This window comes from Rissa tridactyla, chromosome 4 (assembly GCF_028500815.1).
Source record: "Rissa tridactyla isolate bRisTri1 chromosome 4, bRisTri1.patW.cur.20221130, whole genome shotgun sequence".
Lineage (NCBI taxonomy): Eukaryota > Metazoa > Chordata > Aves > Charadriiformes > Laridae > Rissa > Rissa tridactyla.
This window is the reverse complement of record NC_071469.1, coordinates 71,702,578-71,727,197: the sequence shown is the minus strand read 5'-3', so window position 1 is coordinate 71,727,197 and position 24,620 is coordinate 71,702,578. Positions and strand designations below refer to the sequence as shown.

General features: G+C 61.2%; 2 protein-coding genes across 4 annotated transcripts; one reads left to right on the top strand and one right to left on the bottom strand.

The window, feature by feature from the left end:
* Window positions 1–350: 350 nt before the first annotated feature.
* On the bottom strand, window positions 351–7,791 carry CCDC102A (coiled-coil domain containing 102A). The gene is made up of 9 exons (XM_054201381.1): window positions 7,722–7,791; window positions 5,543–6,113; window positions 4,054–4,256; window positions 3,828–3,936; window positions 3,488–3,604; window positions 3,190–3,399; window positions 2,751–2,921; window positions 2,556–2,659; window positions 351–1,568 (listed from the first exon to the last, which is right to left on the bottom strand). Exons 2-9 carry the CDS (start codon window positions 6,071–6,073, stop codon window positions 1,442–1,444), a joined length of 1,572 nt encoding a protein of 523 aa, XP_054057356.1. The 5' UTR covers window positions 6,074–6,113; window positions 7,722–7,791; the 3' UTR covers window positions 351–1,441.
* A 4,298-nt stretch (window positions 7,792–12,089) lies between these two features.
* Window positions 12,090–18,561, top strand: ADGRG5 (adhesion G protein-coupled receptor G5). Of its 3 annotated transcripts, none has more exons than XM_054199782.1 (13): window positions 12,090–12,148; window positions 13,240–13,318; window positions 13,431–13,536; window positions 13,645–13,771; window positions 14,767–14,901; window positions 15,052–15,168; window positions 15,341–15,383; window positions 15,536–15,642; window positions 16,339–16,457; window positions 17,019–17,284; window positions 17,369–17,468; window positions 17,896–18,099; window positions 18,282–18,561. In XM_054199782.1, the coding sequence occupies exons 1-13, from the start codon at window positions 12,140–12,142 to the stop codon at window positions 18,523–18,525; spliced, it is 1,656 nt and encodes a 551-aa protein (XP_054055757.1). In that variant the 5' UTR covers window positions 12,090–12,139; the 3' UTR covers window positions 18,526–18,561. The 3 variants fall into 3 exon arrangements, with proteins under 3 accessions (XP_054055757.1, XP_054055758.1, XP_054055759.1); XM_054199783.1 differs by having other exon boundaries at window positions 17,896–18,158; window positions 18,282–18,460; XM_054199784.1 differs by lacking the exon at window positions 15,052–15,168.
* Window positions 18,562–24,620: the final 6,059 nt, after the last annotated feature.

Genomic DNA, 24,620 nt, shown 5'->3' with positions numbered 1-24,620 from the left:
CTCACCCGGCCCAGCCCAGCCAGAGCCACAACCGGCCGCCCTGGAAGAGGCTTCTTGCACATCGTTAGGCTTCGGAGTGAACGCCCCGCGGCGCCCTCTCACCGAGCTGCTGTCCCGGGCTGCCCCTCGGCTCACAGAGACATCTTGACCCTCTCCCCACTTCTGTGTCCCCCAAAACTCTGCTTTTCAGGGCCCCCACTGAAGCCAGGCACCTCCACCCCCCGCAGCCTCATTTGCTGGGCCATAAAAAAAAAAGAATAATTGCTGGGAATAAAAGGGCATTAAAAAAAACCCCATGAGCAGCAAAGAGACGTGCTTTTAGCCAATCAATTAAAAGGCAGAGCAAGGCGATTAGCTCACTGAAATATTAATTTTTAATAAGGTTGTGTCTGAGCTCCTCCAAGCCTCACAAGGCCCCGCTCTGTGGGGGCTGGGCTGCAGGGGTCAGCACCCACAGGTGAGCACCCCTGCACCTCCCCAAGATGAGCAGCCCAGGTTGAGCACCCTTGAGCCCATGGGTGAGCATCCTGCACCCACAGGTGAGCACCTCTGCACCCACAGGTGAGCACCCTTGAACCCACGGGTGAGCGTCCTGCACCCATGGGTGAGCACCTCTGCACTTCCCCAGGATTAGCACCCTGCACCCACGGGTGAGCACCTCTGCACCCACGTGAGCACCTCTGCACTTCCCCAGGATGAGCACCCTGCACCCACAGGTGCGCACCCGCAGGTGCGCACCTCTGCCTGCGCGCCGCAGCCCCGCAGATGCAGCCACCTCTACAGCCACGGGCGTCACCAGCCGCCCAGCACCCCCTGGCTTCTCGCTTCGCAGGCCTGGGGACACCTTTGCCCAGGAGCCGGGCTGGTCCCCAGGCGTGGGGGGCAGCCGTGCCAGCGGGGTGCCGCCAGCAGCCACACATCCAGCCCCGCGCCCAGCTTGCAGAGAAAGGCTGTGTCTACCTGATGCTGGTCCCCACCTTGTCCCCTTCATCCTTGCTCCCGCGTGGGGACAGAGCAGCAGCTCAAGCCATCGCCAGAGCCTGGGCCCCTCTGGGCTCTGTATTTATAATAAAAAAAATCATATACAAATACATACATATATATAATATATATATATAAAAAGTGGGCAGGAGAGCGTGGCTGGCGGCAGGGCTTGGTGCCCCTTTCCGTCCTGTGCATCCTCCTCCTGGGCTGCTCAGGTGATGGTGCTTTGGTGACCACATCTGTGTCCCAGGAGATGCCGGTGGCCAAGAGGCATCGGATACTGTCCAAGAGGCAGCGGGCTTGGAGCATCCCCGGGCAAATTCCTTCCTGCTGCTCTGTGACTCCGTTTGCTCATCAATACATGGGTCACCGCACAGCCAGCACCACGGTGACAGGCACTTGTGGGCAGAGGACCACCATGGGATGTCCCTGTGGTGGTGGCACCTGGCCCTGGGCTCTAGGGCACCTGGATCTGCAGGTCCTCGTCCTCGTCGGGGTCACTGGTGACGTCCCCAGTGTCATCGGGGCCAAAGCGGGTGCTGCGCATCTTGCCGAAAAGCGGGGTGCTCTGCTGCCGCCGCAGCCTGCCGAGGGAGAGCTGTTGGGGTGGGGGGCGGTGGGGTGCAGCCCCGGGGGGATGCCAAAGCCGAGCTCGTCGCCCCGCACCCCTACAACACGGCTGTACCCCGGCGCGACCCCATTTCTGCGGCTCCCACTAAGCTCTTGGGTGCAGGATCAGGCCCCCCAGCCTGGCGCTGACCCGCTGGCGGGGGCCGGGGAGCCCCAGGTGACACTGGGCACAAGTGAGGCACCGGCTGAAACCTTCCGGGGTCGGACACCGCCACAGTGGGCGTCTCGGACCCCGCTGAGTGCACGGACAAGAGTCCCCATTCCCAGGAGCCTGCGGTGGTTTTAGCTCCTCACGTTAAAATCCCTCCATGAAAAATTATGAAGCAAATTTGAAATCAAAAAACCCAGGATCCGGTTGGAACTGACCGGTTTGCGGTGTTTTACTGGAAAGAATGAATTATTTAAGGGTGAGCACACGGGGAGGCTGGAGGCAGGGGTGGGGGGAAGACGAAGCCTCCATTATTCCTCCATGATTTAATGAATATGTCCCAATAAAATAAAGGAAGATTATAAAAACAACCCCCCCAGCGCCTCCCGGAGATGCGGCATCGATCTCTCATGGCCATTTCAGCTCTTTACGGCTGGAGAGGCGAAGCGAGGCCAAGGAAAGTTTTTAAGGGCAATAAAACCCGCCTCCAGCCTCCCCGAACCGCGGGACTCTCAGAGCCTGTCCTGGCCCTGGGTGAAACTGGGCTGTACTGGTCTGTGGGCAGCCTTGTGCTGGGTTAACTGGGAGGTGAATGCCACCCACCTTGCAGCGGGGCGAAGGCTGCCCCGAGGATGGCTGCGCACCCTCCAAGGATGTCGGAGGCACTTTGGCCACGCTTAGCCCAGGGTTCAACCATGGAGGTGCTGGTTGAGGGACGGTGGCAAGGAGAACGTCATCCCACCCTTGGGTCCTTGCTGGTCCCCGCTGTGGTCCCCCCATGTCCTTCACTCACCGGGACTGCAGATGCTCCAGCTGCACCTGGAAGCTCTCGCTCTGCTCCGTCTGCTCGTCCAGCGACCGCTGCAGCTTCCGTGTCTGGTTGTGGGCCTCATCCAGCTGCAGGATGGGATGGGATGGGGCTGTTGGCAGCTGCAGAGGGAACAGAGCCGCCCACCCCGACCCTCTCCACCAGCACAAGCTTTCCCACCTCGTCCTCGGCTTGGGCCAGCTCCTTCTTCAGCTCCTCCACCCTCAGGCGCAGCTTCTTCACCTCACCCTCGTGCTGCTCCACACGGCGGTTGGCATGGGCCAGCTCGGCCATCTTCTCCTGGTACTGCTTCTTCAGCTTGGCATGGATGTGCTTCAGGTCAGCCAGCTCCTGCGGTGGGCACAGGGTGGGGGGATGAGTGGGTGAGAGCCACCCCGACTGCCGCGTGTCCCCTTCAACCTCCCCAGGGACCTCTCCCACCACCCTACCCCATGACGGAGGAGCTGATGGAGCAAGAACAGGGTCACCACCATCCCCTAGATGAAGGGTGGTGGCAGAGTTTGGGCTAGAGGAGGTCCTGGGGGAAGCTGAGCCATCGCCGAAGTGACAGGGTCACCCATGGAGGGGGTGGCAGGGGACAGAACCACCCCCATGGCACCTTGTTCTTCTCAAAGAGCTCAGCCTGGATGGTTTTGAGGTCGGTGTCCAGGGCGCTGGCCGTCTGCCGCCGCTTACGAGCCAACACTTCCTCCAGGTCCTCGATCTGCGCCCGCAGCTTCTTGTTCTCCCGCTCCAGGTTGAGCTTCTCCGTCTCCAGCCGCTCCCGCCGGCCCCACTCGGCTGCATTCTCCGCCTGCAGCCGCTCCATCTGGGATGGGGACATGAGGTGGCCAGGGGGGCAGTGGGGACCCCCCTTCACCACTCCCTTTGCCCCCTGCACTGGGGCTCGGCCTCACCTCCGCACGCAGCTCGGCCAGCTTCTTGTCCATACTGGAGCGAGCGCCCAGCTCGTCCTCCAGGTCCTCGGAGATGCGCCCCAGCTCGTCCTGGTGGATCTCCTTCAGGATGTTGAGCTGCAGGGGGGACGCACAGCACCCAAGGAGGTCAGCGAGCAGCCACCCTGCATCACCTGAGCCCTGCCCACACCCAACCTTTGTGGACAGACCAACTGGCTTAATATCACTAATTAAGACCCTTAATGAGCACCCTGGAGTTGCGTCTGTGGGTCACGATGTCCACCCGCCAGGGGAAGGATCACCCCCCGGCTCACCCCTGGTCCCCAGACACCTCGCTCACCTGCTTCATCACCTCCTGCTTGTTCTTGTTGAGCTCCTCATACTTGATCTTCCACTGGCTGAGCTCGCCCTCCAGCTTCTCGATGCTCTTGCTGAGCGCCAGCTTGTCCCTGGGGAGAAGCAATGCTGGTGACAGCCGGCAGGACCCCATGGGGACGTCCCATCCTGGCAAGGACTGGGGCTGGGCTGGGCTGGCACCCCGCGAGGATGACACCCCGAGCACTCACTCCCGCTCCTTGAGCAGCACTTTTTGGGACTCATCCAGCCTCAGCTTCAGGGCGGTGACTTTGGTGGCATCCTCCTCCATGACGCTGACGTCCTCCCAGAGCAGGCGGCTCCGTTCCTGGCGGGTGAAGGAGGCCCGGGGGCCCCGCTGCTCCCAGCTCTCGTCCTGCTTGCTCGTCAAGATGTTTTCCATCAGCTCCAGCTCCTGCGGCGCCGTGGGTGGGCCCGGCGCAGGGGACAGGGAATCACTCATGGGTGAGGGGACAGCTCTGGCTTCCCACCCACTACAGCACCCAGCCTTCACCCCATAACCAAGAACATCCCACCCTCCGGTCCCCAGGGACCCCCTGAGGCTGATGGAAAGGGTCCCATCTTCCCAGGGGAGCTTCCATGCACCACTGGGCTCTGCTACCAGCTCCCTGCCTCACTGGAAATTTGGGATGAGATAATACGGATTTACTACAGCGACCTGGTCACGACTGCAACGTGGGCAATCTTCTACTGGGCTCCACGAGCACACGGTAAATGAGCTGCAAGGGGTTTTCTGGGGACGGGACATCTCCGGGGGACCAAGCGGGAGCCCGCAGGAGATGCTCAGATGAGGCTCATATTTGCCGCTTGGTAGCCATGCCGTCGGGCGGACTGAACTGGCACAGCGTGTCATCCTGAACGGTGACTTCTGCGTCGTGATGGCAGCAGAGAGGGGATGGCTGGAGGAGCTGGAAGCATCCCTGGGGTGGCTCTGCTATATCCTCCTTCCTCTTCCTCCTCCTCCTCCTCCCTTCAGCACAGACCTCTGCCAGAAGCCCGCGTGGACACCCTGGTATTCGAGCCATCGCTGGGAGATGCCACCGGCACTGCCGCAGCCACTGCCCCCAGCACCAGCGCACTGACTTTTGTCTAACGCCTCCCAAGGGAAAGGCCCAAGAAAAGGACCAGAGCCAGTGCTGAGGTGACCTTGCTGCACAGGGCTCTGGGGGTCCTGGACCCCAACACGGTGCTCCGAGAGGGGTCTGACCCCCAAGGCTGCTCCAAGGGGTCTGTCTGGCCCCATCACACGGCTCTCAGAGGGGCCTGCCCCCCCCCATGCTGCCCTGAGAGGGGTCTGAGCCCACGACGATGCTCTGAGAGGAGTCTGACCCCATCACCCTGCTCTGAGGGGGGGGGTCTAAGCCCAAAATGTTCCTCCAAGAACAGTCTGACCCCCCCCAACATTGCTCCAAGAGGGGTCTGACCCTGTGACACTGCCCCTCAGAGGGGTCCAAACCCACCGTCTTCCTGAAAGAGGGTCTGACTCCCCATCACACCGCTCCAAGAGGGGTCTGAGCCCAAAATGTAACTCCAAGAAGGGTCCAAATCCCCCGCCCCAACGCGGCTCTGAAGGGTCTGGCCCCCCCATGCAGCTCCAAGAAGGGTCTGCCCCCCCTGCTGCCCACCCCGCAGCCCACCAGCAGGCCTCCTCACCCCGGACACCCCCCCCTTCACCCTCACCTTAGCTTTTTGGGGTGCCTCGCCCCCCACATCCCGCACAGGCTCCTCCCGCTCGGGGTCGGCTTCTCCCTTGTCCCCGTCAGCGTCGGGCGGGCTGCCGGTGCCGGGCCGGACGTGGAGGCGCTGGGGTGGGCGCGCGGGCGGCGGGCGCTCCTCGGGCCGGTCGCGGCGCAGGCCAGCCAGCTCCTTGGTGAGGGCCTCCAGGCGATGCCGCAGCTGCCGCACCTCCTCGCGGGCCCGGTTGCGCTCGGCCCGCACCTTGCTCCATTTCTCCCGCCAGTTGGCCGTGCAATCCGACCACCATCGCATCGTCTTCTCCATCTGCGCCGCCCGCGCCCGCGCCTCCTCCAGCTCCCGCAGCCGCAGCTCCTCCCGCCCTTCCCAGTCCCCTTCCAGCAACGCTGGTGGGGGGCCGGGCGAAGGCGTCCCGCTGGGGGGTGACGGGGAAGGCTCAGGGGCCAGGAGGGCCAACAGCGAGCCCCCCGGCAGTGGCGGGGAGCCGGCCAGGCGCGAGGCCCCGCTTTGGCTCATGACGGGTCTCCCCTAGGGCATGGCCATCACCGTCGGGGACCTGCGGGAGAGAGGAGCGGTCAGGGGGTCCCGGGGGCTGCGGGAGGCGGCTGGAGGGAAGAGGGGGCACAGCTCCTGGTTTTGGGGGCAGCACACTGAGCGATGAGGTCCCAGAATGGACCCTGGTCATGTCCCTAATGATGACCCCAGCAAAGTCCCCAGTGACGACCCCAGCAAGGAGCCAAGTGATGGCCCCAGCCAGGTGCCCAGCGAGGTCCCTGTCAGGGTCCCCACCGAGGATCCCAGCGAAGTCCCTGGCGATGGCCCCCGCAGGGTCCCCACTGAGGAGCCCTGTGAGGTCCCTGCTGATGGCCCCAGCAGGGCCTCCAGGGAAGACCCCAGTGAGGTCACCAGCAAAGACCGCGGCCCACTGCCCAGCCACCAGCACCTTGTCCCCGTTTGGCACTGCAGCCAGCACCAGCCTGGCCCAGGGCACCCCTTGCCAGCGCACTGGAAGCAACGTCTACATGTCATCCAGATGACGTCATCCACATGAGGTCATACAGATGACATCATCTGCAGGCCTCCAAGACCATCCACGGTGCTGTGGCGCGGAGGATCTGGCTGAACCCCGACAGCTCCAGTGAGGGTTAAAGCCTGGATCTGGCACCAGTGAGGCAGGAACTGCTCCGGAAGGCTGGACCGGCCATGGCGGAAGGCTGGACCGGCCACGGCAGCAGGATGCGTGCCGAGGCAGCTGGACGTGCTCTCTGGTGAGGCTGCAACAAAGGGCTGGTGCCGGCTGCCTATGTCCCAGCACGGACCCCACATCCCAGCTGGGCCAGGCGGATAAACCGCCCCAGGAAACCTTAATGGGAGGCTGCTGCGCGCCCTAATGGGATAAGTACAGAGTCCGGCCGCGGCCAGCCCGCAGCCTCCCCCGGCAGGTTCTCGGGACGGTGCAGCCGGGACCCGCGGCCAAATCCAGCCAGGCTGTGAGAGCCGGTGCCGGGAGCCGCGGGATTGCTGATAGCAATTATGTGCTCTGCGCGGGGGATGGTGGTGGTGGTGGGGAGTGATTTCTCTGATGATATTTGCCGAAATGGTGGAAGTTTGGGTAAAACTCAGAAGGGAGCCCTGGCCTGTGCTCCCCCCACTGCTTGCGTGGGCTGCTGCCCCGGGCAAGAAACCCGGGCCCCGGCAGGCCCCGGCCCCGGCTGATGCCCGGCTGCCGCGCAGCGCCCACGGGAGCGCGCGCCCCCCCTGCAGCGCCCACGGGGAGCGCGCGTGGATCACCGGCGCCCCCCCTCGCCCCGCGGTTACCCCGCGCGCCGTCCGAGCTCCCGGCGGGGGGGCGGAACCGCCCGCCCCCCGCGCCTCCCCATTGGCCGCAAGCGCTGCCACTCCGCCGCCGGCGGTGACGCGCCCCGGCCCGCGGGAGCCGCCGCATTCCTCCGCGCCCGCCCCGGCTCGGTCCGGCCGGTACCGCCCGCCTCGGCTCGGCCCGGCTCGGCCCGGCTCGGCCCGGCTCGGCCCGGTACCGCTGTACGGCCCGGCCCGCCGCCGACGCCGCCCCCCCCCCCCAACCCCTCGCTAAAGTTTCCCGCAAGTTTCCCGTCGCGCCGGTGCCGCCTCCCGCCCGCCGTCCCGGCCCTCCCCGCTCCCTCACCGGTGTCGGCGCGGCGGCGGTACGAGCAGCCCGCGCGGGCCGGGGCGCTGCCGGCCGAGTCTCCTCCTCCTCCCCCTCCTCCTCCCCCCGCCGCTCCCGCCCCCCGCCCGCGCCCGGGGGGGGTGGGGGGGGGGACGGTCCCGCCGCCACCGCCCAGCCCCGCGGCCGCGGGTGCGGGTCCTGCCCCCGTGGGGGCGTCCGTGGCGGGTGGGAGAGAGAACGGGGGGGGGGCGGTGTGTGCGGTGCTTGCACGCGTGGGATTGCAGGCTCGTGGGGGCTTTGCACGCGGGTTTTTCCTAATCTCCATCCTAAACCTCCCCTGGCGCAACTTGAGGCCGTTTCCTCTTGTCCCATCGCCTGTTCCTTGGGAGAAGAGACCGACCCCCCCTGGCTGCACCCTCCTTTCAGGGAGTTGCAGAGAGCGAGAAGGTCTCCCCTCAGCCTCCTCTTCTCCAGGCTGAACACCCCCAGCTCCCTCAGCCGCTCCTCACAGGACTTGTGCTCCAGACCCCTCACCAGCTCCGTTGCCCTTCTCTGGACCCGCTCCAGCCCCTCAGTGCCTTCCCTGTAGCTGCTGTGTCTGCAGTGCCGGGGGCCCGGGTTCAGCTGCCGAGGGCAGGCCTGACCCTTCTTCCCTGTGGCTCCGGCTGCTCCTGCAAGGATTGGCATCGCTCCTCTCCAAATCTGTGAGTTGAAGGCTGGGGCTTGGGAGGGGTGACATCCCCACCCAAGGGTCCCCACGGGTGAGTGGGTCCCGAACGGCCACGCAAGCACTGTCCCTGTATCCCTGCGCATCCCGGGGCTGGCTCCGTCCTGCTCCCAACCAAGCAGCAAAGCCCCAAACCACCATTTCCCCCCAATATTCTTCCCTTTGCTGGATGCTCTGCAGCTAAAAACTTGGGAAATACAAGTGGCCCAGAGGATTTGTTTCCCAGGGATGTAGAAACGATGCCATGGGATGCCAACACCCTTTTCTCCCCCAGCATCAAGCAAAGCAGGGAAAAATAAATCAAATTAAAGCAAAACTGTAAATGCCTGTGCATGTTCTTTCCAAGCCCAGTATTTTTCCACTGGAAACAACCCCAAAAAGCTGGAGGCGGGCGATGCTCTGCTTTCCTACGCCCCTATCCCTGCATTTTGTGCTGGGGAAGCCCGAACCGGCAGCTCCACTTGCAGCCGGTAAAGCGATTTTGCAGGCGGTTTGGCCAGAGCTGCTGGTGCGTGCTGCCGGGTTGGATTTTTAACCCGCTCCCAGTACTAAACCGGGCTTTGAAAGCCAGGAAAGTTTTTTCCAACTGTGTCTTTAGTGCTTGCTTGGACATGAGCATCTTAGTGTCACTGGCAGGTTCAGGGATGCGCTGCAGCATCCTGGGATCTGTGGGTTTTGTCCTTGCAAAATTCAAACCTCCTTGGCCCAGGGGGACACATCACCTAAGGACATGGACAGCGGCCCATCTCTTTGGTCCATTGACCATCCTCTTGGCACCCTTCTCCTCCAGCTCTGGGTTTCTGACCTGGCCTGTGGTGCTTGACTGTGCCCGAAAGGCTCCCAGCTTCAAGGTGGGTTGGTCGGAGGCGGATGGTTGCCCTGTGCTGTGAGCTGAGACCTGGAGACTCATTGCGTGAGTGGCTGCGGGCGCTGGGCAAGCACAGGGCAGCATTGTTGTCCCATGGTGGTCACCGGTGTGGCTGAGTCGTCTCTGCTCCCCCCACATCTCTGCACATGGCTACATCCCTGCAGCTGGATCCATCAGACCCTGGAGCACTAGGTGAAGCCTTTTGGGGCAAAGCTAACCATTTTGGGGGAAAAAAAAATAAACAAACTTTTTTCCTTTGGCTGGGCTGGCTGGCATCGCTGGGGAGCTGTGCCATTGTGGCTGGGGGTGGCACAGAGGATGCCGGCACCATCCCTGCAGTAGCATCGAACTGTAGCATCATGGAATCACAGAATATCTCCAGTTGGAAGGGACCCATAAGGATCATCAGGTCCAATTCCCTGCTCCTTGTGGGACGACCCAAAACTAAACCACGTGACTAACAGCATCGTCCAGGCACTCCTTGAACTCTGACGGGGTTGGTGCCATGACCGCTTCCCTGGGGAGCTGGTTCCAGGGACCGACCATCCTCTCAGGAAAGAACCTTTTCCTGATGTCCGACCTGAACTTCCCCCAACACAGCTTCATTCCATTTCCGCATGTCCTGTCGCTGGTCACCAGAGAGGGAAGATCAGCACCTCCCCTCCGCTGCCCCCCCAGAGCTGGGGGAAGGCGTGGACTGCGATGAGGTCACCCCTCAATGATGAGGTCACCCCTGAGCAATGAGGTCACGTGTCAGCGATGAGGTCACCTGGCAGCGATGAGGTCACCCCTCAGCCTTCTCTTCTCCAAGCTGAACAAACCAAGTGACCTCAGCTGCTCCTTGTAAGTCTTGCCCTGGAGATCCCTCACCATCTTGGTTGTCCTCCTCTGGACACGCTCCAATAGTTTGATGTCCTTCTATTGAGGCACCCAATATCAGTTCCCTCAACCGCCTCGCGATGCTCTGCTTGACGCACCCCAGGACACGGTTGGCCCTTTGGGCTGTCAGGGCACACTGTTGACTCCTATTTAACTTGCCACCAACTCAATCCCCCAGATCTCTTTCCACGGGGCTGCTCTCCAGCCTCTCGTCCCCCAGTTTGCATGTAACCAGGATAACCCCCTCCCAGGGGGAGAATCCGGCACTTGCTCTTGATATATCTCAAACGGTTGGTGAGTGCCCACTTCTCCGGATAGACTTATCCAGATCTCTCTGCAAGGCCTCTCTACCCTCGAGGGACTCCACCGCTCCTCCTAGTTTACTATCGTCAGCAAATTTACTTAATGTACATTCAACTCCCACGTCCTGATCATTTATAAAAACATTAATTGAGCCCTGGGGAACCCCACTGCTGACTGGCTGCCAGCCTGATGTCACCCCACTTACTACGATTCTTCGAGACCAACCCGTCAGCCAATTGCTCACCCAACCTGTGATGAACTTGTCCAGCGGGGTGCTGGACAGTTTATCCAGAAGGATACTGTGAGAGACGGTATCAAAAGCTTTGCTAAAATCCCAAAACACCCCATCTACCGGCTTCTCTTGGCCAACTAGATGGGTCACCTTGTCGTGAAAGGAAATTACACTGGTTAAGCAGGACTTTCCCCCCGCGAACCCATGCTGGCTGTGACCAATGACTGCATTGCCTCTCAAGTGTTTTTCAGTAACTCCCAGAATAACCTTCCCCAGAATTTTATACCAGGCACAGAAATGAGACTGACAGGCCTGTAATTACCAGGGCCTTCCTTCTTACCCTTCTTGAAAAGGGGGACAACATCTGCCAGCTTCCAGTCAACTGGGACCTCAACCCGAGACGGTTGAAAAACAGTGGAGAGAGGTCCTGTGGTGACATCGGCCAGCCCTTCCAGTGCCCTGCGATGAATACCATCGGGCCTCGTAGCCTTCTGCGCAGCCAGCTGGAGCGGCAGGTCTTGAAAAAAGTCCAGGCTTGACTGGGAGTTTGTCATCCCCCCAGTCACGGTCTTCCAACACAGGGCTCCAGGGGTCCCAGGGCCCATCACTGGTGTCAAAGAAGGAGGAGAAGGTGGCATTAAACAGCTCTGCTTTGCCCATGTCCCTATTTGTGAAGTGACCAGCTTCATCAAGCAACAGACTAATGTTATCTCCGAACTTACTTTTGCTGTTAACATATTTAAAAAAAAGCCCTTTCTGTTGTCCTTCGCAGTGCTGGCCAGCTTGGACGCTAATGGAGCTTTGCCTGCACGAATTTTCTCCCTACAGTGGTGAAGAGCATCTCCACAGTCCTCCCATGTCGCCTGTCCTTGCTCCCGATGTCCCTACGCTTTCCTTTTCCGCCTGAGTCCTACCAGCAGATCCCTGCTCAGCCATGCCGGCCTTCTGCCCTGCTGGCTTGACTTCTAACACTTTTCAAACCGCGCCATGTCAATGCTCTGTTTGGAGCCTGGCTCCGGCGCTGGTGGCACCACCGGAGTGCTGGTGGCTTCTCAGCACGGGAGAGCATGAATTGCTGGTGAGCCAGTAGAGGGAAGAAGCTCATTAGAGGCAGAAGGTTAATTGTCTCAGCCATGCCCAGGGAGCAGGCTGTCTTTGGGCCGCGCTGAATGGCAGCTGGCTGCCCTGGTGAGCATCGGCCTCCGTGTCCTTTGTCCTTTGGGTTTGGCGGTGCCGGGGATGCTCCCCCTGCGCCGGCCCCTCACCAAGCTGTAAAAAAAAGTAAGCAAAAGGAAATTTAACAGCTCTCTCGATTTGATCGGCTAATCTGCATACGAACACTTCCTTTTCTGTTGCCTCAACGGCTGCACAGGCAGAGCCGGAACAGCCGCCCCCATCGAGGTGCTGCCGATGCTGGGAGCTGCCCCATGGCCAAGGTAGGGGCTTCACCAGGGCGAGGGGGAGGATGCTGAGGGCCAGCGTGATGCCGGGGGCTTGCTGGGGTGCTGAGCTGCTTCCCACGAAGGCAAAACCCACTCGAAGCGACACCTGCACCCTGCCATATTGTGAGGGTGCAGCAAGGGAACGATGCCCTCTCTGGCTCGGTGACGGCAGGGATGGCCTTCGGCGTTGCTGGGCTGTGCTGGGAGGCAAGGGAGGTCGGGGCAAGGACCTGCATCGGGTGATCCAAGAAGTAAAAGGATTATTTATTGCAAAACATTGTAATGGGGACATGGGGGCTGTCCTTCGCTGGGGGTCAGGGGGCAGCCTGTGCAGGCAGCTGCCCACGGCGCTGCTGCTCCTGCCCCGGGAGGCTCGGGCTGCGCTTGCCATCGCCAGCCTCAGCGCCTCGAAGCCTCAGTCCCATTGCTGCATCCACAGTAAAACTGTTTGTGCATCAGGGTCGCGCCCTGGCACTGCTGGCCTCGCAGCCTCTCTCCCCGGCTGCTTTCGGCGCGTCGGCGTTATTGCTGCACGCAACACCAGCTGCGGCGTCGCAATGGGTGCAAATCTTGCTGCCAGCCACCTTCCCCCTGCCCCGCACCGGGGACACTTCCTCCTCCCCAGCTCGACGCTGGTTCACCGCCAGCAAGCCCCGACATTGCGGTAGAGCGTGTCGGCCACCCTTTGGGCTGGCAAGCTGCTTGCCGGGGACTTGCAACCACAGGCTGGGACGGCAGCGAGACGTGAGTCTCGGTTGGGACAGGGCAGAGGCAGAAGCCCCTGCGGTTTTACAACCTTAATGATAAAAAACTGGATGCGTAGGGCATTCTGCACCCCGGTTGCTGCGGGAAACACCTTCCTCCTCACCCCACGCTCACATCCGCCGCTGGTGCAGCCACTCGGTTCTTCCAGGCTGGGGCTTTGCCACTAGAATGGCTTCGGTGGGGCTTGGCGGCTGGGGGTAGGGGGAAGCTGCCGGGACCCCATCTTTGTCCTGCAGCCAGTGTGTGGGAAAGGGCCAAGGTCTCGGGGGACATGGATGGGGGCTCCGGGGAGCTGCCCGGGTCCTGGGTGCCTTTTGCAGGAGAGGACTGCGGTGATGCCCACCCCGCTGCTCATCGCCTTCATCCTCTGCCTCGCCACCTGCATACTGCAGGGTCAAGGTAGGGCTATCTCCCATCCCAGCTTTGGGCTGGGCACTTCTGGGGCCATTCAGGAGTCCTGGAACTGGGGCGGGATGGGGAGCGGGGCAGGGTGCCGTATGCCGAGGCTCAGCTGCCCAAACAGCCCTGCCAGAGCAGGAGGAGACGGAGGGACACATGGGCATCCTGGAGGAGTTGCTGCAGCAGGGCTGCGGCAGCGCCCACCACGCCAGGGAGAGGTGAGCGCCGGCTCCCGCCCCGCTGTCCCATGGACCCCTCCCCCATCTCCCCAGATCTGCAGGGGCCAGATCCTGCGGCACCCTTCCCCAAACACCTTCCCCGTGCAGGTTAAATCAGCTGGAGAAGAACCCGACCCCCTGGAAGAAACACAATTTCACGGGCAGCATGATTGAGACCTATGTGTTCAAGTTCAGAACAGAGCAATTCAGAGGGTTAAACCTCAGCAGCAGCATGGTTGGTCCCCCTGCGCTGCTGAGGCTATTCCCAGGGAATTCCTGTACCCGCTGGCCCCCTCGGTCCCTCCATCCCTGCTGGGAGGTGCTGGAGGGATGCTGCGGTGGCTGACGCTTGCCCACATGGGGTTTCCATCATCCTCCAAGGATGCCTTATGCCAGCGAAGCCTCCTGAGATGCGGTTCTGCCAGGGTGCCACAGGCAGCCAGGGCTGCAGGTCCCCAGCGCTGTTACTGGGATAAATCTGGGAGCTTCTAAAGCTGGGGAGGATGGGGGGGGGGTGGGTTCTGCAGCCAAAAGCCAGGATTTCCATCCTGAAGCTCTTCTGATTTATGAAAAGGGAAGCCTTGGCCCCCACCTCCCCGCAGTAGGAAGGGAGAGGGAAACTGTGGTGGGGAGCACATGGGGCGACTTCCTTGTCCTGGTGCAAGGGGGTTGTGCAGCGGTACCAAGGCACTTCCCCCAGCCGTGGGGCTGCCCTGACGGGGAAGGTCCGACTGCTCCGTCCCGAGGTCTCTTCCTTCAGGACAAGGCAGGTTTTGCAGGCAGGGGTGCCTGCCTGCCAGCTGGGACCCTCCGCTCAGGATCTGGGAGCAGAGACCATCCCAGGGAGCCCACTGAGGTGTGAAATCCCACTGGGAAACGTCCTGGTGTAGTGCTGTTTGCTCCACATCTGCATCTGCAACGCGCAATGCTCCACAGCGGAGCCGGCAGGACAGGCATGCCCACCCATGGTTGACGGATCCCCCACCTCTCCCTCCACAGCCCACCATGTGTTTGTTATGGGCTGGGAGGGGTCCGGCATCCAGATGGCAGCGCCTGCCCTATCTGTGCATCCGCAGGCACCGCGGCAGAGGTGGAGCTGCCACAGGGCCTGGGGGATGACACAGGGCCATGCTGGTAACTGGGGTGGCTGTGCTGGGGGCGGGGGGCAGCACCTTGACCCCACCAGAGCCAGCCTAAAACAGCGGCTGAACCCTTCTCTCCCCGGCGCAGGATGAGAAGCCGGGCGGTGGCAGGAGGTTCAGGCACGCCATGAACTTCCCGGTGGAGCTTGTGAAGGGCAACCAGGCACAGGGAGTAGAGCAGGAGCTCGTCTGCATCTACATCCACAGCCCCTGCATCTTCCAGGTGAGCAGCAGGTCCCCACCCGGACCCCTCTAGCATCCTTGGCCAGCAGCATGCCCACCCCATCACACCCCCGCCGCTGAGATGGTCGGGGCGGGTGAGATGTCCCCGGGGACCCGGGACTTTCCCTGCAGGCTCCCCTGACTCTTGCAGGACGCCCGCAACAGCTCCGTGCTGAACAATGATGTGGTGGGAGCCTTCCTGCGGAGCGGGCGCGTGGCCGGGCTCAGCCGCCCTGTGAAGATCCAGTTCTGGCACGACACGGTGCTGGTGAGCAGGGGTCTGCTGTCGGCACGAGCCGGGGGGGGCCCAGCACCAGCGTTTCCCCTGCAGTTGGGGAAAGAGAAAGTGTCCTTTCTTTGCTTTGGGACCAAAAGGTTCCTGGGGTCCCCGGGGAGCAGCAAAGGTCCCCAGCTGTCCCCCTCTGTCCCCTTTCCACCAGGATGCCTCCAATGCCACCTGCGTCTTCTGGGAGCCTGGAGCTGGTAAGTGTGGCCACGGCCAGGAAGGGGGCAATGCCAGCTCAGTGCCACCCCGAAGGCATCGCCCATCTGGGCAGCCCTGGCAGGGCTCGATGTCCCCTCGATGTCCCCAACCCCTGGCCACTGTGCCTCCTCCAACGGCGGCTCTCCGGCAGGCATGGGCAGCACTGGCAGCTGGAGCAGGGAGGGCTGCGAGACCACGCACGGGGAGGGCACCGTTATCTGCCGCTGCAACCATCTCACCTACTTCGCCGTTCTGCTGGTCCACATCCCTCCTTCCCCCTTCCTCCTTCCCTATTTTTCCTTCCTTCTTTCTCCTACCCCCATGCTCCTTCCTCCTTCCCTCTTTTCTGCTTCCTCCTTCCTCCTCCTTTCTTCATTCCTTCTTCCTCCTCCCCTCTTCCTCCTTCCCTTGTTCCTCCCTTGCCTTTTCCTCGTTCCCTCTTCCTCCTTTCTCCTTCCCTATTTCCCTCTTTCTCGCTTCCCTCTTCCCTCCTTCCATCTTTCTCCATCCTCCATCGTTATTTCTCCTTCCTCCCTTCCTTCCTCCCTTCCTCCCTTCCCCCCTCCCTCCCCCCCTCCCTCCCTCCCTCCCTTCCTTCCTTCCTCCCTCCCTCCCTTCCTTCTTTCCTTCCTCCCCCCCTCCCCCCCTCCCCCCCTCTCTCCCTTCCTTCCTTCCTTCCTTCCTTCCTTCCTTCCTTCCTTCCTTCCTTCCTTCCATCCATCTTCCTCTTTTCTCCTTCCTCCTCCCTGGAGGTGGGGGTGGAGGTGGGTGTGGGGGCACAGGTTCTGTGGGGGGGTACAGGGTGTGGGGAGGGTTATGGGGTGTATGGGGGGTGTTCCGCAGGAGGCCATGGCCAGGGGGTGGTTTTGCAACCCCCTCCGTCCCCCCCGACCTTTCCAGGGAGTGGGTGCTGCCGTGGGTGCTGCCCCAGCTGACCCCCTCCCTCCCTGGCAGCTCCCGGCAGGTGCCCTGACCCCAGCCCAGCTGGCATCACTCACCCACATCACCACCGTCGGCTGCTCCCTCTCGGCTACCGCCACCCTCTGCACTCTCCTGCTCTGCTGCTTCTCCAGGTAGAGCCGTTGTGGTGGCTGTGCCACGCGTGCCATGCCTGACATGTTGGGCTATGCCATGCCGTGCCATGCGGTGCCATGTGAGCCATGTTGGGCTATGCCGTGCTGTGCAATGCCCTGCCCTGCCATGCCATGCCATGTCATGCATGCCTCATGCTGTGCCCTGCCCTGCCGTGTCGTGCCATGCTGTGCCACACCATGCCTGACACGTTGGGCTATGCCATGCCGTGCCATGCATGCCTCATGCTGTGCCATGCCCTGCCCTGCCATGCTGTGCTGTGCCATGCCATGCTATGCCATACCCTGCCATGCCGTGCCACGCATACAACACTGTGCCATGCCATGCCATGCCATGCCATGCCATGCCATGCATACAACACTGTGCCGTGCCGTGCCATGCCATGTCATTCCATGCCATGCATGCCTTGCTGGGCTGTACCATGCCATTCCCTGCCGTGCCATGCCATGCTTCAACCATGCCATGTGTGCCACACTGTGCCCTGTGGTGCCATGCCATCCGGCGGGCACCCACCGGCACGCCCTGCCCTCCCCCTCTTGCAGGCAGTGGCTGAGGGACAACACGACCAGGATCCACATGCACCTCCTGGCCGCGCTGCTCCTGCTCAACTGCAGCTTCCTGCTGAGCGCGCCGCTGGCTGCCGGCGCCGAGGGGCTCTGCCAGGCCGCGGCTGCCCTGCTGCATGCCAGCCTTCTCTGTGCCCTGGCGTGGATGGCCGCTGAGGCCTTCCACCTTCTCCTCCTCCTCGTCAAGGTCTACAACATCTACATCCAGCGCTACCTCCTCAAGCTCTCCCTCTTCGCTTGGGGTGAGTGGGCACCTACCTGGCCCTGCCTGCCCACGGCATGGCTGCCCTGGCACGGCCCCACACAGCCTCCCCCTGTGCCCACAGGTCTGCCCGTGCTGGCCGTGGCGGCTGTTTTTGTCTTCAAGAGAGATACGTATGGGTACCACACCATCAGCACCTCTGGGGACTACAGGAACACGACTATGTGAGTGAAGGGGGCTGCCAGCTCCCTGGGCACCCTGGGCACATCGGGCACCCCATGGACCCTGGGCACCTTGTGGACCCTGGGCACCCCTCGCACATCACACACTCCAGGCACCCCATGGACCTTGGGCACGGCATGGTCCCAAGGCACAGTGTGCACCCTGGGCACCCTGGGCACGGCATGGACCTCGGGCACAGTGTGCACCCTGGGCACCCCAAGCGCACCGTGCACCCCATGCAGCCTGGCCAGCCCAAGCACATGGGGCTGACCCAGGGCTGGGGCCAGCAGGGGCCCAGCCATAGCTCTGCCAGGGGACACTTTTTGGTGAGCCCAGCTCTTGCTGGGTGCCCACCTTCATCTTGCTGCACGTGGGGGCACCCTTCTCGGGGTGCTGGCCCTTGTCCCCAGGAGAGTCCTCCTCCACCAGGTGCTGGCTCACCAGCTCGCCGGCCCATTACGCCACCCTCTGCTACGCTGGCCTCATCCTGCTCTTCAACACGCTGGTGCTGGGGAGGGTGGCGGTGATACTGCGGAGGATCAGGCAGCAGAAGGGGCAGGCGTGGAAGGACTGGGCGACAGTGCTGGGGCTCACCTGCCTGCTGGGCACCACCTGGGGCTTGGCCTTCTTCAGGTTTGGCGTCTTCCTCGTCCCCCAGATCTACCTCTTCACCATCCTCAACTCCCTGCAAGGTCGGTGGGGGGGGGGGGTGCTGGGGGTTGGACCCCCTGAGCAGCGGGGTCCTCGTCATTTTCCCGCTCCTCGCAGCAGCTTGGTGTACCCACAGCAGTGACCGTGTCGCCACCCACCCACAGGTCTCTTTGTCTGCCTCTGGTACGTCATCGTGCACCGCCGGAGCAAGCCGGGCACTGGCAGCAACACCTCCAGATAACGCGCCCCGATGCCGGGGTGAGGGGCTGCGAGGGGAGCTCAGGAGTTGCTCCCTGCGGACGTGGCGTGGTGGCGGCCCCCCGGGGAGAGACAGCCGGCGCTACAGACACCACGGGTTTCTTCGAAAGGAAGAATTTGGGCTGCCCCTCCATTAGTAACCAACACTGACTTATTTTGCTGAAGGTGGTCACTTCTCATTAAAAGCACCTTTTAATTGCTGACGCAGGTCTCCCCCACTGCCGGAAGAGCGGCGCGGCTCTGCCCCGGGGTCCCACAGCTGCCCCGTCACCCCCGGCCCCACAGCGGGCAGAGCCGGCAGCCACCCTCCACCGTGTCGTTAGTGACGGTCCCACTAGATGGCATGAGGATTTCGAAGATGGTCCCAGCTCTGGACTGTGCACAGTGTGCACAGTGGTAGGGCTGGATGGCGGTGCTGGTTAGCAGTGCTGGTTACCGGTGCTGGTTACCGGTGCGGAGGAGCCCCCTGATAGCCAGGAGGGGACATCCGAGCCCCCTCGGGGAGCTGCCACCAGAGCATTGTATGTGGCACAGGCAGAAGCAGGGTCTCCCTGGCTACGTCCCATCCCCCCCCCCCCCCAGCCCATTTGGTGCCGGCACGGCCATGGGCTGGTGAGCGTGGCTGAAAGATGCGGCACCCCCAAGCTCCCCCTTACCCCGGGTTTTCACCCGTGACAGCACCCCACCGAAAGCCCTCCCGCTCTTCCCAAAGATGGAGATGGAGGCCACCTGCAGCCCCGGGTCGGCAGGCAAACAGGCAAGCAGGGCTTCGGCTTGGCATCAGGCGGACATGCTGGAGTGGAGGAGAGGGTGGGAAGTGAATATGTGAACCGATAATTTGGCTTTCCTCCCGCTCCAGCTCAGGAAGGCAGACCCTGAGCAGAGCTCCTCAGCACGACCAAGCGCTTTATCGGGGTTTGAGCCGCCCAGTCTGTGGGAAAATAAATAGCGAGGCCAAATTGCAGGGACTAAAACCGTCGGTCGGAGGTGGCGAGTCAGCCCTGAGCCCTCGCTGCGTCCCCGTACACCCACGGTTTCGCCTTTCCTGGTGCCCGAGATTTTGGAGCCGGGCATCCCATCCTGCCCGCTGGGATACAGAGCAGCACCGGTGATGTCGGCATGACCGTGAATCCTCCTGGAGGGGGGGCAGAGCGGGGTGCCCACCGTCTCCATGCTTGCAGCTCGCGGGGTGTGCCGGCGAGGTGCCATTTGCCAGCGCTGCCCGTTTCTGGTCTGGTGGCAGGGGACCGGGCATCAACAGGCAGCCTGGTGGGGTGACGCGCTGCCCGTCTCTGCCTCTCCGTGCCGCTCCGCCGAGCGGCATTTCCATTCCTGGCGGCTTCCCGGGGCCCGGTTCTGGGCAGCAAAGGAAGCCGCTTGGCTCTTGTTCTTTGTTCCGTGCACAAAGGGCAGCCAGCGCCGCCGAGTTTCCATCTCTCCCCAGGACAAAAGCCCGTCCTGCCAGGGCCGTGCCCCGCCGCCTGCCAGCCCGCTGGGCCCCACTGGACCCCCATTTTGCAGGCGCGTTCCCACCGCGTGACGATGAGCTGTGCATGGCTCACCACTCCGGCGGCTGACTTTGGCTATTTAAATAAGGAGCCCGGGGGTTTGGTGAGGTGCCAAGCGCCCGGCTTGCCCCCCATGAGCCCCGCCATGGGAGAGTCACATCCCAGCTGCGCTGGCTCTGTACCCCCGGCTGCTCTCAGGACGTGCTTTCCATGCTCCTTGCTCCCCGCCTCAAGATTTCGGGGGCTCGCAGTGTGAGTCATGCTGGCTGCCGGTGCCTGTGTATGCATCAACTCCGGCGCAGGAATAAACCTTGTTCCGGTATGCGGTGGTGCTTGGAAAACAATCGCTTGGTGGTTGCCTCCCGGCAGCGGGAACACAGCACCAGCAGGGCACGGTGGTCTCTGGGAACTGAGCCCGTTGTTGGGGACCAGTGGGACACGGTGGTCCCCGAGGAGCTGAACCTGTTGTTGGGGACCAGTGGGAGATGGCAGTCCCTGGGGAGCTGAGCCCACCGTTGGGGATGAGTGGGACAGGGTGGTCCCCGGCGAGCTGAGCCCATCATTGGGGAATTGGGGCAGAAAAGGCATTTTTCCCACCTCACCACAACAGCAGCAGGGTCAAAAAGCCCCGCGAGATCCCCTGGGAGCGCAGGGTGGGCTCCCACCTCCCACTGCCCCCGGTGCCCCCCAGCCCCGGGCACTGTGGGCAGGAGAAGGGGGAGCCAGCCCATCCAACCTCCCCAAGGAGAAAGAATCCTGTTCGCCTTTCCCTGCGCCTTATCGGGCAGGAGGCCGGTGCCGAGCTGCCGGACGCGGGGGGGGGGGTTGGGGGGGGTTGTGCCGTCCTTTTTTTCCCCAGGAAAGGCGGTTTGGCGTCACCACCGTGCCTTCATGCTCTGCTGCCAGCCCAAGCCCGAGGGGCAAAGGTCTGGAAATATTGCAAATTCTCCCAATTGCGGGGAAACAAGCAGCCAGGGAAGAGATTTCCCAAATGGAAAATCCATTTGGGAATGGGGGATGGAGGGGGGCAGACCTCCGCTCTATTTTGAGATCCACCATCTTGAGACTGGGCTGCCGGAGAGCAGGTGAGCCCGGTTCCTGCATCCCGCGGGATCATCCTCACCTTGTGCAAATCTCCCCCCGCCCCCTCCCACCCCCCCCCCGGCCCCAGAGCCAATTTCCCCCTAGACTTCCCTGCCATCACGGCGGGTTCGTTAGCCGAGCCTCAACAACGAAGTCGGGTTTATCGCTCTCGAAGTTGGGTTTATCGCTCTCTCTGCGGTTGGGTTTTACAGCCCTGGCATCTGATGAGTCGCTGTCGTCGTTGCTGCCGGCCAGAGAAACCCCGGCGTGTTGCCGGGGGGGGAACTCACCTCCCCTTTGGATATCGTTTCGGGAGCAAGGCTGAGGGGGGGAAGTGGCGGCGATGGGGGAGCGGGAGCACCCCCAGCCTCTCAAAGCTGCGGAGCGCTTCCTCGGGCTCCCCTGGGATCAGCGTCCTCCAAGCTTCCCAAGGCTGCCTCGGCATCGCTCACCGGATTGGGATGGGGGACCTCGGGGCATCCCGTCCCCACCAGCTTCATCATCCTCAGCCTCACCCTCCTCCGCACCCCACCCGAGCCCCGCTGGCGGTTGCAGCTCCCCTGGGAGCACCAAGGGGCTTTGGGTTGGGGGGGGGGGGGGCGGGTCTTGGCACCCTGAGCCGGGACTCGGCAGCGAGGATGGCGCCCGCCGGCTCAGCCTCAGCCGGCGCTGGGACACCTCTGCCTGTACTTGCCGCGCCGGGGCTGGCAGCAGCCGGGGCAGGACGGGCCCGAGCCTGCCCGTCCCATGGCCATGCCACCGGTCTCCCCCGGCACGCTCCGGCGTGCCTGCCGCCAGCACCGGCACCTCCTTAAGGACTTTTTTTAGGGCTTTTTTTTCTTTTTAGGGTTTTCAGAAGTTTTAGGGTTCTTTTGGAGCTTTTAGGCTTTTTAGAAACCCCAAGGGTTCTTAAGAACTGGTAGGAGTTTTAGGATCCTTTAGGGTTTTTAGGAACTTTTAGGGCTTTTAGGAACTTCAAGGGGTCTTAGGAACTTTTAGGGCTTTTAGAAGTTTTAGGGTCCTTCAGGGTTTTTAGGAACTTTTAGGGCTTTTGGGATCCTTTAGGGTTTCTAGGAACTTTTAAGGCTTTAGGAGCTTTTAGGAACTGTAAGGGTTTTTAGGAGCTTTTAGGAACTTTTAGGCTTTTTAGGATCTTTTAGGGCTTTAAGAGCTTTAAGGCCTTTTAGGAACTTTAAGGGGTTTTAGTATCTTTTAGGGCTTTTGGGATCTTTTGGGCTTTAGGAGCTTTAAGGAGCTTTTAGGACCTTTTAGGGCTTTAGGAGCTTTTAGGGCTTTAAGAAACTTTAAGGGTTTTTTTGCAAAGTATTAGGGCTTTTAGGAACTTTAGGGTTTCTAGGAATTTTTAGGGCCTTAGTGGCTTTTAGGAACTTTAAGGGGTTTTAGTATCTTTTAGGGCTTTTGGGATCTTTTAGGGTTTTTAGTATCTTTTAGGTCTTCTGAGATCTTCTGGGGCTTTAGGAGCTTTAAGGTGCTTTTAGGGCTTTAGGAGCTTTTAGCACTTTTAGGAACTTCAAGGTTTTTTAGGAAGTATTACAGCTTTTAGGAAATTTTAGGGCTTCTAGGAATTTCAAGCTTTTTAGGATCTTTTAGGGCTTTTAGGAGCCCTTAGGGCTTCAGGAGATTTTAGGGTATTTTGTAACTTTTAGAGCTTTAAGATCTTTTAGGAACTTCAAGGGTTTTTAGGATCTTTTAGGGATTTTAGGGGGCTTAGGAGCTTTTAGGAACTTTAAGGGGTTTTAATATCTTTTAGGGCTTTTAGAGCTTTTAAGAGCTTTTAGGGCTTTTTTTAGGATCTTTTAGGGCTTTTAGAGCCTTTGGGGTTCTTAGGAGCTTTAACGGCTTTTAGGGTTTTTAGGAGCTTTTAGGAAATTTAAGGGGTTTTAGGATCTTTTAGGGTTTTTAGGATCTTTTAGGGCTTTAGGAGCTTTATGGCTTTTAGTATCTTTTAGAGCTTTTAGGGTTTTTAAGACCTATTAGGGCTTTTAGAACCTTTAAGTGTTTTTAGGATCTTTAAGGGCTTCAGGAACTTTTAGTTGTATTTAGGAACTTTCAGGGGGTTTATGATCTTTTAGGGCTTTTAGAGGTCTTGGGAGCTTTTGGAGTTTGGAGAATCTTTTAGGGTTTTGAGGAGCTTTGAAAGTTGATAGGAACTTTTACAGCTTTGAGAAACTTTTAGGGTTTTCAGGAACTTTTAAGGCTTTAGGAACTCCCCAGGTTGAGCAATAAATAATTTTCCGGCCGAGTGAGGGCCGCTGGCCTGATCCCAAGGGCAAACGTCCCTTGCAAGGGACAGCACAAGGATTTCCTCCCTCGCCGTGCTCAGGCAGCGTCTTTGAAGACAGCAGCACGGCCTGCCGAGTTACAGATAATCCCGATAACATCAACAAGTGCAGACATCGACCTAAAAATAACTCCTGATAACGTCAAGTGCAGACAAAAGGCTCTTTGTTCCATCCACGGCAGCAAAAAGATGGCCTAAAATGTCCTTTCCTCGCTGGGACACGGGGTCGGCACCTGAACTCCTGCTCCAGGAGGGCTGGATCCTGCGGGAGCCGCCGCTGGGTTTAGCAGGGTTATTCAGGGGAGGTGGATTTACAGTGTTTCCCGAAGGAGCCGGTCAGGATGACCCGCAGCAGGAGGCTTGGCTCACCGTGATGCTCCCATGGCTCCGGCTGCCAACAGTGTGTGTTTCGGAGCCGGCCCCGCTCCCTGCGGCATGGGGATGGTTGGGCTTCAAAGGCGGCTACGTTAGCCACGGTCCGGCCGCGTGAGCTGCTTCCCATGGGAGCCTCTTCCCATGGGCACCTCTTCCCACGGAAGCGGGGCTTGGAGCTGGAAATGAAACCAAGCTGGGGGGCGATGTGAGCGTGGGGGTTGTCCCCTGCTCCGGGGGTCCCAGCACAGCCATGGCTCCTCCGGTGCCGTGGCCGCCTTTTATCTCCATCGCCTTCCCTGCCGGAGCAAGAGGTTGTTTCCACCCTTCCCCCAGCAGAAAGAAAAGTCTCATTCAAGCCATTGAAAATATCTGCAAAAGCAACTATTTACCCAGGGCACTTCCCGGAGCTCTCCCTGCCCTCCCTCCTCCCTCTGGCTCCCAGCAGCACCGGATTTCTCCGGCCTGGCTGCTTTTCAGGGCGCACAAAGGGCTGGCATGGCTGGATGCAGGCACCATTTGGCAGCCGCTTTGTCCACTCCTGCAGCGCCCATCACTGCCGCGATGCTTCCAGCCTCAGCTCCCACCGCCGCCGCGGGGTCCCGAGGCCCCGCAGTGCCCACCTCCAGCCTTGGCATGGGTGGTGGGAGCCGGGGGGGGTCGCATCCAGGCTCTGCCCCCCCGCATCCCAGCTCACCTCCGGCCTTGGAATGGGTGGTGGGAGCCGGTGGGTCGCATCCAGGCTCTGCCCCCCACATCCCAGCCCACCTCCTCCAGCGATGTGCCATGAGGGACGGCCCCCCCCCCCGCCCCTTCCCCACCTCCCCGCGGCTGGGGGCCTGGGCTCCTTGCCCTGCTTCTCGCCTCCCTCGTTTCCTGCGGGGAGCGGGACAGGGTTCACAGGGACGCTCCGTCCCGGCTGCTTTCCCATTAATTGTTGTTTTTTTTGGTGTGTTTTTTTTTTTTTTTAATCCCCTTGG

Bases quoted from the DNA above. Each gene is read 5' to 3' on its own strand.
- CCDC102A (XM_054201381.1), bottom strand. From the start codon at position 6,073: ATGAGCCAAAGCGGGGCCTCGCGCCTGGCCGGCTCCCCGCCACTGCCG. The intron at 3,937-4,053 runs GTGAGTGCTCGG...GCTTCTCCCCAG, and splicing joins GTGCTGCTCAAGGAGCGGGA to GGACAAGCTGGCGCTCAGCA. The intron at 3,605-3,827 runs GTGAGCGAGGTG...TCCCCCCTGCAG, and splicing joins AGCAGGAGGTGATGAAGCAG to CTCAACATCCTGAAGGAGAT.
- ADGRG5 (XM_054199782.1), top strand. The intron at 13,319-13,430 runs GTAGGGCTATCT...GCCGAGGCTCAG, and splicing joins CTGCATACTGCAGGGTCAAG to CTGCCCAAACAGCCCTGCCA. The intron at 15,643-16,338 runs GTCCACATCCCT...CCTCCCTGGCAG, and splicing joins CCTACTTCGCCGTTCTGCTG to CTCCCGGCAGGTGCCCTGAC.